Source organism: Phoenix dactylifera, chromosome 13, assembly GCF_009389715.1.
Source record: "Phoenix dactylifera cultivar Barhee BC4 chromosome 13, palm_55x_up_171113_PBpolish2nd_filt_p, whole genome shotgun sequence".
In the NCBI taxonomy this organism is placed as follows: domain Eukaryota; kingdom Viridiplantae; phylum Streptophyta; class Magnoliopsida; order Arecales; family Arecaceae; genus Phoenix; species Phoenix dactylifera.
Genome location: NC_052404.1, coordinates 12,721,282 through 12,734,261, shown reverse-complemented (window position 1 = coordinate 12,734,261; position 12,980 = coordinate 12,721,282). Strand labels below are relative to the sequence as shown.

The 12,980-nt window shown below is 39.6% G+C and overlaps 1 protein-coding gene across 5 annotated transcripts; it reads right to left on the bottom strand.

Annotated features, from left to right (window-relative positions):
- Positions 1 to 683: 683 nt before the first annotated feature.
- On the bottom strand, positions 684 to 10,514 carry LOC103722535 (phosphatidylinositol:ceramide inositolphosphotransferase). 5 transcript variants are annotated; one of them, XM_026810569.2, is made up of 12 exons: positions 9,612 to 10,514; positions 9,408 to 9,497; positions 7,468 to 7,554; positions 7,285 to 7,353; positions 5,005 to 5,085; positions 4,855 to 4,926; positions 4,670 to 4,730; positions 4,479 to 4,581; positions 4,218 to 4,313; positions 4,080 to 4,126; positions 3,873 to 3,997; positions 684 to 937 (listed from the first exon to the last, which is right to left on the bottom strand). In XM_026810569.2, exons 1-12 carry the CDS (start codon positions 9,642 to 9,644, stop codon positions 857 to 859), a joined length of 945 nt encoding a protein of 314 aa, XP_026666370.1. In that variant the 5' UTR covers positions 9,645 to 10,514; the 3' UTR covers positions 684 to 856. The 5 variants fall into 5 exon arrangements, with proteins under 5 accessions (XP_026666370.1, XP_008811341.1, XP_008811342.1 ...); XM_008813119.4 differs by lacking the exon at positions 684 to 937 and adding an exon at positions 2,584 to 3,139 and having other exon boundaries at positions 9,612 to 10,486; XM_008813120.4 differs by lacking the exons at positions 684 to 937; positions 4,218 to 4,313 and adding an exon at positions 2,584 to 3,139 and having other exon boundaries at positions 9,612 to 10,498.
- Between the last annotated feature and the right edge of the window lie 2,466 nt (positions 10,515 to 12,980).

Genomic DNA, 12,980 nt, shown 5'->3' with positions numbered 1-12,980 from the left:
ACTGTGGGTGTGTTTGTATCTTCTCTCCGGCTGAGATACATTACCAGTATGGATTACTCGCTGATGAAATAATGCATGTCAGAAGTTCGCCCTTGCCATAAATCCGTGTTTCTGGATATTACAGGATGCAATCCAAAAGGGGAATGAATAATTTGCTGTATTAGACTTAAAATTGTATTTGCGTTCCAATTCATCTTTTTCGCTACTTTCCCACCTTCCATCCATGCCGGTCAAGATGTAGAAGGTAAAGCTCCATCTTGATATCGGTCTTCCGTAACAGAGTTGCAGACTATTGCCATTGGTATTGGATGCTTCATCCAACACCTTAAAACAGAGTCTAGACTTTCAAGCTTACGGGATATCCGGTGTTCAGGAAAAACGAGGAGCTGCTATCAGCTGGAGTCTGTTAAATCTTATTGAAATGTATGTTCTTTTCTTTTCTTTCCTCTTTTTTCAACAAAGGATTGCATATTCTTTCTGGTCGTATGATATTATTTTTAGGACTATTATCATCTGTTTCTCCATATTCGTCCAAAATACAGATGATCCTACACACCCAGTACAGAGAAATACGAACTCATCTGACTGATTAAAACATATCAACACCAGGAACACTGAAGTGGAACTACTGAAGCAGATTAGTGATAACCAAAGAAAGGATGGATAAATACAAGATAAAAGAGTGAATACATGATAATAAAGGTATCCATTTCATCAGCGAATTCTCCACTTAGTCACTTAACAGAATGACTGAATGACGACATTCTACAATGAATACCTAAATGTTATGCAGTGTAACTTAGTGGGGCTGGTTGAATAAACCCCTGTATAGGAATCAATTGCTGCTCCAAAATCTTTAGCCTGAACCGCACTGTCTCCATATTTCTTGGAGTTCCAAAGTCTCCTGCATTTGGCTGGTCCACACTTGGAAAGAGAGCTGCCAGAGAGGAATTATGATGGTAACATGATCTCAGAGAAACATGATAGGGAAAAGATGGCAAATGAAATTTTATTGACACTCAAGAAATTACAAAATTGTACCCAAAAAAAAAGAAATTACAAATTCACATCAACCAAATCATCAATGTAGCAGGAAGAGATTTAGTTAGCTATGAGGATGAAAAACTTACTAATTTTGACATACTGTGCCAGCTTTTGGTACACTAATTAGTTTTAAAGTTACTACAAAGTTTGAATATTTACAGAACTCTACATATGAGAAATTGATTCTATACATATATATATATACACACACACACACAATCAAAGTTTTTTTTGTTGATTTTACCTAGGTGCAGGTAATGGCTAGTGCTTATAGTGATTGCAATAGGCAATTTTGAATTGTTGGTATAAGTTGGAGGCTCGATAGAATTTTGGCATAATAACCATAGAGTCAATGCTAAAGGTGAGTATTAGAAGACATCGTTGATCGCAAGACATATATCAAAAGAAACAAATCAATAAAGTAGTTATTATTCAAGCCAATAAAGAAGACGAATTGTTTAATTATTAGTTTGACAAGTTATTATTATATTTTGTTGTTATTATGGTAATAATAGCAATGGCTATTGTAACATTTTATATTATCGACAAGTCCAGCGTTCTCCATATGCACTTTGCAGTAAAAGAGAATGTTGAGATTTATTGTCAAGTCTTAATCTTATTAGGATTTCTATTTAGCCGGTTATTATTTATGGTACCAATATGCCTCTTTTGAGTTCCTTACATTAAGATACACGCCATATAAGATGCGGCAAAAAAGAAGCCCTCTCCATACAATTGCCTCCATCAAAGGATTTTTGTTCCGGTCATCATCCAAATCTTCTGGTGGTTTAATAATGGCTCCCACTGCCAATGGGGCCAGAGCCATTAGCATGGGGCACGAGAGGGACCATCTTCAGACCTGCCACGGGATGATGGCGACAACGCTCACTTCTAAGTGATGTAGGAGAGGTAGGGGCCCAGTGGAGTCCAACCCACAAAGGCAGGTAACCTTTTTTTTTTTTTTTTTTATTCCTTCAGGGAGGGCGCTTTCAATTCTCCACCCAACACCTTCTCCACCTTGGAAGGTTTTTGTCTTCGTTTTCGTATCAAGGTTTTCAATAGAATATAATAATTCTAAAGCTAAATTTAATTAACATAAGAAAGCACACTTGGGTGGAATGTTGTTGAAAGATTACGCTAATTGTGGGACGTTTTCTTCTCCCCGTAACAGCCATGGGATTTTGTGTATCCAGCCCAGGCAGTTCAGCTAAAAGAAGTGGGAAAAAGGAAAATCGATGTCGTAAGCGTGCGTTCTTGGGTCGTAAAGCTGGACGCCGAGCATCCGGGGGAACAGCAAAGGTAGGAAGCGCGCCCCACGTCCGCATGGTACGCAAGTCTCTTGGCTGTCTGCAGTCATGCGGGCAACCAACCATCTCCAAGAACAACCACCGCAGCGGCTCTCATTTTATTGCTCCCCTGAAGGATGCCAAAAAAAATTTCAGTATTTGTGAGGTCTAATGCGAAAAATTCAGCATAGACCTCCCGAGGTGCATCCATTTTTTCTGCAGACCTCAAAAATGATGGAACCGTGGAAACTAGTAAAGGGCCCTGCACTAGAGACCAGGGCACGCGATGCCAGCCAGACTTCCCACGAAGCTAGAAATAAGTTTTTGGAGTTTTTACAACACATGGGCAGTTACCCAGATGCCAGAACACACAATAAAAAATCCCCAGTTAACCAGTCTCAAAGATCAAAAAAGCAACAATTATTTCTGCACCATTTTCCCTATGCCTGCTCTTCAGGAGAGAACAGATTTACAAGAGAATACACATGCAGATACATATCCACACACATCTTGAAAGAAGCAAATTCCTTGTCAACTGTAGCCAGGATTCGGTTCCTCGTTGAGTTACAAACGGAGGACCCATGCGGCTCAGCTACTAACCTACCCTACTACATATGGTGATGGGAGCGAGACTTTTTTAACCTACAGAGATAAGAGGCACCTCCTTCCCTTCGGCTGGTTCTCCTTTGAGAAAAAACAGCCACAATAGCAATGGCATCCAACATTACCTATGTACCACTCAAAGTTGCTTCGGAATGGGCATGGTTCCCATCGTCAGCATGCTTCCCATTTACTTGTGGCCTCTGTCTCTGGGGGGAAAAAAATCACATGTAGATACTTCAGAGAAAATAAAAAAATGGTCGAAAATAATGATGAATACACCACTCAGGATAGATATGTGGATACTAAAGAGAATCAGCAAGAAAAATGTGTCTGCTTAAGATTCCTGACCTATTGATGATGAGATACGACCTTACCCCATGCCAACTTAACTTTTCCACCAACTAATTTGTAAGGAAAATTGAAAAGAAATAAATTAACTAGGCAATGAAAGTAATTGTGCTAAAATAAATTTCCACAGAAACAGTAGATAACCCACCGCACCCTTAATTTGGTCAATCTAGTAGCAAACAGAACCTTCACAGCCTGCACAGTTCCATTATAATGTTTCTTTTAGTTTTAAAGCACCATCTCCTTGCATCTTATTGCTGGTTTAGTCTTAATGTACTGTATTTGTAGTTCCTTGTTTAACATTCGTTTCTATGCCATCGTTCCCATGTCAGCAGCTTCCAAAAAGTAACCTATCGGATTAAGGCATTCCCCCTAGTGACAGTGGAATTTGTATAAATAGGAAACAAGAGCAGCTCTTCAATTGCAGCAGTGTTCGCAAGCAAAGGTGAAACAATAAAAACTCAAGATTGACTCATAAAAACTCAAAATGAAGTAACCTGATTTTCTTCAGAGAACATGACCTCATTACTTAACCATATTAAAATCAACTTCTCCATGAGAAGAGAGCAATGTACTAAACCTGCTACATACCCAATCAGTAGCGTCCCCTGAAGTCCCGTTCAGTAGCTTGTGGTTCTCTTCTTTGAATCTGCTGTCCTTTTCTTTGACACTCAAGGGTAGCAATTGCAGGGATCCACCAGTACGATCTGGCATTTCTGCAAAATGGCAATCTGCATATTACAATCTCTACTTCCCAGCACAAAACATGATAGCTCAAAAAATTACTTCAAAATTCACCTGGAAGTTTCTTATCAACAAAGAATACCACCAAATTAACAGTATACCTACAGACAAGAAAAGGAAAAAGAAAATTCAAAACAAAGCAAAAGCAAAAATGCAAACAGAAATTAATACTGCTCTAGTGAAATATTCTACCATGCAACAACAACATCTACTGTGTAATGCTTGCGTGAAGCTACTATAAGAAGACTCTGAGAGATGGCCAATAACCAGCCAAGCAGCTTGACAAACCTGCAAGAACATACAGACAATTTCGATATGTACATATAACATGTAGTAGTAGTTCTGAATATGCTTTTTCCCAATGAATTTGACGATACCAAAAGCAATTTTTTTTTTAAAAATTCCAATGCATTAACTGAGTCCAATCCAAGATCAAGATGACACATCTTTTACCTTTTAGAACCATACTTATGGTATGTACGGACAAACACCAGAGTAAATATCATATGCGAGGAAAATATCAGATCACCACAACCATAAATGACTCCTCGAGGAACTGGAAACAAAATAAGCCAAACAAACATATAGTTAATAGGATGACACACTTCTCAAGGATAGGTCAAAACCAAAAAAGGGGCACTTACAGTTAATGAGAAGCACTTCAAGTATATTACGTGGTGGAGGCAGTCTGGCAAGCTCTGAACCCTGAAGGAATTCATTAAAAAAAAACATCTCAGCTACTGTAGTTTCAGAAATAATTTTTTAAATTAAAATGTTTTCAGGAGTTAAACGATATTTAACTGTTGATAAACATGATACAGGTTCTTACCTCACGGCAATGATAGTTAGGACCAGGAAGTTGGGTGGAATAGAATGTGATGATCCGTAAAACCTGAGAAGCCTGCAAGGAACGTATTTCACATTAGATCTAGCAAGACAAAGGAATAAAAGAAAACAGCAAAAAGATATGTGAACTTACAACTAGAAATGCCAACACTCTGCACCAGAGTAGGACGGTGTAAAAGCGTTTGCTGTGATAGACAAAAGGATGAAATGTCCACTGCAATAGAAGAAATACCATGTCACAACAACAAATACTCAGAAACCAGATACAGCCAATGGTATCATGTAACCTAAACAATCACAAAGAGAGAGTGAAAAATAAATAAGGTTGGCAGGAGGTACAAAACAAAAACAACTATGAGCACTTTCAAAGAAACATCTGCATGCAACGAGGTACAAAACAAAAACAACAATGAGCTCTTTCAAAGAAACATCCGCATGCAACGAGGTACAAAACGAAAACAACAATGAGCTCTTTCAAAGAAACATCCGCATGCAATGGTGACAATCAAGGGGGAAAAGTCAGAATTAACACATTAACTGATCAGAACAAGTGAAGATTCCAGCACATAAAAAGTAACAGCATAAACACATCAGGAAAAACATTAAAAACATAAGTTATCAACAAAAAGGATTACAAACTACAGGAAAACTGCGCTAAAAGGCTAACCATATCCACCATAAAGTGATGGCAATCACAACTAATCAATTAATAGTACTTGATAAAATTGTAAGCAGTTGCAGCAACAGAAGTTTGAGTCTGAATTTCAAAGTGTTTACACAAGAGATGTAAAGGCTGCCTGCCAAATATTGGGTGCCACGCATATCTTGCTGGAAGGAGATCCAAATACATTTTTTTAATGGATTTCAAATCACAGTAGCAGGCATCAGTGTTATCTCCATTTGCTTTTTGATTTATGGGACTTGATAGATAGTCTACACGTCCCATATCTTCCGCAAAGGTAACCAGCCAGCTGATTGGCTGGCAGCGCATCCAATAGAGACTAACAAGGAGTTTTTGTGGAGTGATCCTACCAATCATAGTCTTGCTTTTTTGGTTCAAGTGAATGCTAGGGGTTGTACAAACACTAGCATGATGTAATCTGGGTTCCATCCCCCTCTTCAAGTGAGATAGAGAAAGAAAGGTGAGACCAATCAGAATTAATTTTTACAATTGAAAGTGTTGCAATCCTGTGTTATATGTCTTTCACAAAATAAGTAGAATCCATCGCTTTTAGAGTGTTTTCACATGCAAAATGCAGATTTATTTCCACACAGGAAATTCTTAATTATTTTTAATGGAAGACAGATTCCCAAAAGGCATAGGATTTCACTCCATCGCTGCCATTCTGCATTATTGTACGTCTGATCTCGCTTCTTTCTCATTTCACTTCTTCTTAGGGCACCATGGGTATCTCATCTTCAGGCAGTAAAGCACACCTTGTCTTAACTGGGAACCTTCAATCATGGTTTAACTAACCATTTCATTCGCCTCATCTGCTGAAGACCTCGGGTTACCATCCACCCTCACCACTGTTAACTGCACGATGACTAAAAAATATTTTTCATTTTGCTACTGGGACTGCATCCTTCAGGTCACTCTCCCAGTTCACTGTCCACTACCAAGCAGGAAATAAGATATTGTCTAGCGGCTGCAACCACTACTGAAATCCACATCTTCATTACTTTATTTGAGATGTATCACACCTCCATTTTGACTTCAACACCATCAAAGCACCACCAAAATATAACTATAACTGATAATTTTCTTCTTCAGGACATTTGAATTATTTTGCTCAGAGAAAAATAAATGCATATTAACCAAAGAATTGCTTATCTTATTCAATTCCTATCAGTGCATCAAGCTGTCCCTGCATAGGCAATCCAGTGCTTAGATTGAATGGAGTTAAAAAAGAATGTAAATAGCATATGCCATGTGTGTTTCCCCATGACGTGACATATAAGAGGAAACAATATGAATGTGAACTGACAAAAGCAACACCTATGGACACATATATGCATATGCAACCTCCTACAGTTGTATAAATCCACTTCCATCCATTACCATAGACATGTTTTTCACTTTCCTCACTATATCTTAGAGGAGTTGTTAATTGATCCCAATAGAAAATAACGTCCACAGGCTACAAACGTATGACTCAGTGGTAACAAAAACGAAAAAAATACATGCATAGTCCTTTTTTGAATGTAGAAGGAAATTTAGAGCCCAAAGAAAGAAGAAAGTGAATAAACATGACTAATTTCAAATAACTGAAAAACTGCTTTAAGAAGCATTATTCTCCATGCACAAATTCCAAAAAGGTCAAACAGCAACTTAATTGCTACAAGGATAACCTGGTGCAGCAACTTATATAAGACAGATTCATGAAGATAAAAAAAAAAGAGAGATCCATACCAGCACAAAGGATAAAAAGATAAAGGTGAATACGCTCTCACTGATGTACCCTCTTTCTTTTCCAAGCTCCTATATTGCAAAGCACAGAAAGCAACAACATTTCAGTTCTAGAACTAGACTAAGATTCCACATCTTTAACATATATTATTAAGCAAGGCAGCAGATTGCACATAATATACTCACTGGAAGGAACATAAATCCAAGATCTTGTAGAATTGGTCCAGGTCTGTGTAAATAATGAACTCCTCGAGCAGCCAACCCATGAATATACTAGTGATAGTCAAAATCATGGCATAAGTCTGCAGATTAATCCATACCTTGGCCAAAAAAATTATAATAAACACTTGATGAATTAAGATATATCAAATAAACAAGACATATTGCATGCATAAGCATACGATTACTGCATGCCCTTTACACCAATCACCAATTGTACACACAGAACTAAGCCACAGACATAATAAAACTACCTGCCTACCAGCAGAAACATAATTTTTTTAAAAAATCATATGAAAAAACTATCATATCATAATAGCAGTTTGGCTTATTATAATAATCACCATTTATAGACTTAGCAATAAGTAATAAACACACTACCTAGCTGCCAGCTAGCAGAAGCTTTATTGAGAAAACTAATATGAACTTAACGATATCTCACCTAGTTCGGACCATCCGAAACATGATGAACAAAGCTAACAGTATATGAATAAAGCTAACAATATCAACATGCAAAGAGATTTAAATTGGTGAATCAAGGTTTGATACTAGAATAGTTGTGAAAAGAGAATTGTTCTTTTTTCCAATTACTACATTCACATCATAGATATTACTATCTCAAAAGAGATTATTTTTAACAAAATAATGAAACAGAGAAATTATTATGCAACAGAGATTGTTGTGGTATTTCTATCAACATAACCCAGCAATAAAAAGTAAGGATGCATCAGAAAGATATAACAACCACTTCCTGTGACCAAGTATGCATCAGAAAACCATGTAAAAATTTTCTCGAGTACACAATGTGCAAAACAAAAAAAAGATGGCGAATTTGCAAAAGACGAAACATGCTAAGTTCCTAAGAAGGGAGAATATTGCATGTATATAGGATTCAGGAGTTGTATTGAAAAAGTAAGGATGGTAGCTAGAGATAGCCAATAGTAAAATAAATAATGTAGAGAAGCTAATAGGAGTTGCGCAAATTAAGAACAAAATGATGAAAATTGATTGAGATGATATAGATGTGTACAATAGAGATCTGAAGAGACTCTAGTAAGGAGAGGTACTTTGGTATATGCTGAAGGTGGCAAGGAAAGGAGAGGAAGATCTAAGATAACATGGATAAAGATTGTGATGAAAGATATAAAGAAACTAGAATAACATCAGAGATGACCCTAATTGGAAAACTTGGTCAATGAGGATTTATAAGCCGAACCTAAGTAGCTGGGAAAAGACTAGATAGATATGGTTATAGTAAAAGCATAAAAAATAATCTTTAAGTTTCAAGTGGAATGGTAGAATGTTGTGGCACAAACAATGGAATGCCCTTCTTTTATTTTTTTCGTGGTAGAATCTCATCAATGGAAACTTTGAAAAATGATATTCTACCACTTTCCTGGGTTAGTCCAACTCTGCCATCACAATGAGCGACAAATTTCTTACTTGAACAGGAATTTTGATTTACAAAGTTTCTACGAAAATGACAATACATGATCGGCGAAGACAAGAGATCCTCCAATTAGCAAATAAAGTTGCATCCACCACTCAAACAAGTCCAACCTGAAGGAGCATTAAATTGAATGAAAGCTATAGACATCCACACTAAGTGAGGATTGTTGCACAGTATAGAGCACCGAGGAGACATCACCATGCTTCCATCAACTCACAATTTAAGAAAATGCCAAGGAATAAACAGTACATGTATCGAGATACGAAACAACACACCCAATCCAGCATTAAAGCATAAATATCCCTAGATATTAAACATTCCATAAAGAAGAAGGTATTATCCAGGATATCAAGAAGAATCGCTCTAAATTCTCGGCTTTTCATTTTCTATATATATAATAAAAAAAAACTTGATCATGACTTGGCTACAACCCCCCCAAAAACATCCCAAGTAATACCTGAAAGACGAGTCCTGCAAGCAGAAGCTTCCACTTCTCCAGAAGAAGTTGAAGTTCTACCGATGTCTCGATGCAAATCTTCCTCCATAGCTGCAAAGTGCAAACAAACAGAGATCGCCGCGAGAGACGCATAAATGATCAAAAAAGAAGTGCAGAAAAGAAAAAGAAATTGGGAGAAATAGAGGAGGAAGTAGGAGAGGAGACCTTGGAACCCTCGCGAGCAATGTAAAGCGTCATCTCCGCCAAGGGCACGCACTTCCATAGTCTTTCAGCATCCAACGCTTATTCGGGACATCTTGCTCCCCCCTCCGGCGAAATTTTCTTTCTCGCCACGAAACGAGACGGTCTTCGAACCCCACACTCGGGGGCGGATATCGCTGATTCCTATCGAGAGGCCTCCGATCGCCTATAAAAGCCGCTCCAATGGCGGATCGGGCGGCGGAATCGGAAGCGACTTCCTGCTCGAAATCAAAGAGCCTGGACGTCGGTGATGTTCCCCCGATCGAGAGCTCGGAGGAGATGGAGATCGGCAGGTCCGTCGGTTAGGCTGACGAAATTAAATTTAACTAAATGAAAAATCCCGATGCAACAGGGCTTCTCTTCTCTTCTTCCTATTTCTATAAAGAACCTCGTTTATGGCGGGGAAAGAGTGAAATAAACCGTAGCTTTTATATGGCCTTCCGGTGGGCTCCTCCCTCCCTTTCTTTAAATAAGGCGAACGCGAACGCGGGGTCGACACGGATCTTCGTGGAGGCGTCGCTCTTCCTTGACGCGACCTCGACCTCGACCTCGCGGGTTGGCTGAGAGAAGGAAGGGGGAGAAGCGTGGAAGGCCGATTTAGAGAGATGGCTTCTTCGCGGCACCCAGTGAGGAGAACGAAAAAGAAAGGAAAAAAAAAAAAACAAGGGAAGATGGTTCGAGGGCGTGATAATGTTCTATGGACAATTTAAACCACGGTGTTCGTCGTTATCTCCGCCTCCGCCCCCACATCTCCTTGGCCCGCCTCTGCTGCTGCAGGAGGCACCCAAATGATAGGCGGTTCTTGAATCGACAGCTGGAAAAAATCACGCGCATCGGACGATCAAGATCAACGCGATGTTAATTTGATTCCGGAAGGAAAAGGCACCCGGAGAGAGGGCAGATGGTCTCTGTCTTAATTTCGCACCACTGAAATGAATATTAGAAAAAAAAAAAAAAGGAAAGCGTTGGATGCTTCGTGGGGGAGGAGCGGTGTGTAATTTGGGTGGAGTAGAAGGGGAGAAATGTAGAGGAGTCTCTCGTCCGACCAAGGCGGGGCCGCCCCACCATCCCACGTTCCGCCGCGCTCACCGGGTTCGATGTTCCCTCAGGCTCAGCCTTGCCTGCCACCAATCGTCCGTTACCCTGGCAGCATAACGATAATGTTGCTCCACGCCCGCCGCAACGATTGCGAATCAAATCTTTTTTCTTTTCTTTTTCTTTTTAAAAAAAAACTCCCGGGTTTCCAAAGTACTGAATTCAAATGCCTCGTCTCCCTCCCCGCCCGCATAAAGGGTTTTGCCGATGCTAGGAAGCATGTTACCTGGGAACCTCCGGCGTTTCTTTAGGCCCCGGACGTTGATTTTTGTTTTTTTAATGATATCTATGATTTGAGAACCGCAGGACGCGTTGGAATTACGAAGGGGACCAAGAGGCTTCGAGGTCACGAGAGAATTTGCAGCCGGCCAAACGCGTGGAGCCATCAGATAGATAAAGATCTAGAATGGAAATTAATAAGAGAATAAGACACTAGAAGAGCCTACAAGAATAGGAATTTCTAATTTCATTATATTAGAAAAATTTTGAATCCCACTGCAGAACCAAATATATAAATTTATGAAATTATAATTTATTATTTCAAAATTTAAAAATACATCACAACCTAGCTATCTTTGTTCGTCTATAAAAAATGCTAATTAGCATAAGTTTTATTAATTAACCTGCTAGCTTTGAACATCATTAGCAAATCAGCAACCGAAGTACAAAAGTTTCTTGAAAGCTTCTCTTAGTATCTCCAAGATAGAAAAAAAAACTTTCTAATGCTAACAAACATAAAATTCTACTTTTATTTAGATTTCTATATAGTAGTTGTTGTTCTTATTGTTGTTGTCTCTCATAGAAATTAATATGAATTGAAATATTTCGTTATATTCATGCTGTCGCTTTTTCAGTATTTTGCAGCAGTATAAAGGAGGCAAACAGGAGCTTGGTATGTTAACATAAATCTCGGCATTGAAGTTTTGGGATATGATAATCTAACCATTGTAGCTTCTGGTTTTAGAAGGAGACTAAAGGCACCTTTTGAGAGGAAAAGTAACTTGAGAAAAAAGAGAGGTAAAATAGAGGATAAAGAGAGAAAGATCTGAATTGGACCCGACCCGGACCTGAATTTCTGGGTTGGGACTAAATTATACATGAATCCGACCCAACCTGAATAACCCGTTGGGTCATAAATTTTAGCAATTAACGCAATTCGACCCTACCCGACCCGAACTTCTTGAATTGGGTCTGGGTCCAATATTAGAATCCGAACAAGGAATTGAGTTAGGTCGGGGTCATTCATAACCCAATCCGATCCGATCTTTTTGCACCTCTAATCAACCTATGTTCGAGTGCCATATGGAATTATCAATTCCATTTGAGGGATGTTTTCCTTTTTGAACCTATTTCCAAAGTACTTCCCGTTTTCTAGTAAGATGCTCAATCAAGCCGTTCAAGCAAGCGGATAGTAGAAAACCCACTTCTCTTGTGTGTCCTCCTTCTCATGAAAGTAGGCACCAATCTCAGAGAAAGCGGCAGGGGCTTCGGCTGTTGGGAACCCGGACACTGCTCCTGCGCAATTATTTCTTCTCAAACTTCTACTTTTTGGCCATGTATAGATTGTGAAGGCTGTTTATCAAAGTTTATATAATGATTAAATGCTCCCTCCTTGTTGCATGGTTTATGCTCAAACCTCTATTTGATCAGCCACATGTATGTAAAACATATCTTTTTGCCCGGGCATCCAAGCCAGATCCAAACTACTGCAGTATTTGGATTTAGAATGCCATATTCCTCCCAAATGCTCGCCAATGGAAATTTATAAGAGCATGCCCGAGGCAAGTTGAGCTTAACATTCCTGAGCACCGGGTCTCCAGTATCTTTCAAGTAATGCTGTGAGGCTCTCATTGGATAGCGTCATAATACTACGCCAACCCCATTGTTGCACTTGTTTCGCTGTCAAATAATGCTATGAGGCTCTCGGGGCGAGAAAAAAGAATTCTTCTTCGCACGAATTTACCATTGGATCATCCACCGGTCGCTTTAAGATCTGTTGCTGGAAATTGGACCCGGGGGCCGCCGCGAAACCAGAGGAGGAGGAGCTCCGCTGCCGGGAGGGCGGACGGCGGTGCGCCGGCCGACTGCGTCCTCCGCGGGGATGAGAGAGCGGAGAAGAGTGCGTCCTGGCCTGTCCTGCAAAAAAGCCGGTGGCCGGGCTCTCCGGCGCCGGCCCTCCGATGCTTAAGTTAGAGGGGGAATATGTGGAGAGAGCAGGCCGGAGAGTATTTGGATAAG

Excerpts from the sequence above, each read along its gene's own strand:
- LOC103722535 (XM_026810569.2), bottom strand. The coding sequence starts at position 9,644 with ATGACGCTTTACATTGCTCGCGAGGGTTCCAAG. Across the intron at positions 4,731-4,854 it reads CTAACTATCATTGCCGTGAG|GGTTCAGAGCTTGCCAGACT; the intron begins GTAAGAACCTGT and ends GAATTCCTTCAG. Across the intron at positions 938-3,872 it reads CAGGGGACGCTACTGATTGG|CTCTCTTTCCAAGTGTGGAC; the intron begins GTATGTAGCAGG and ends CCTCTCTGGCAG.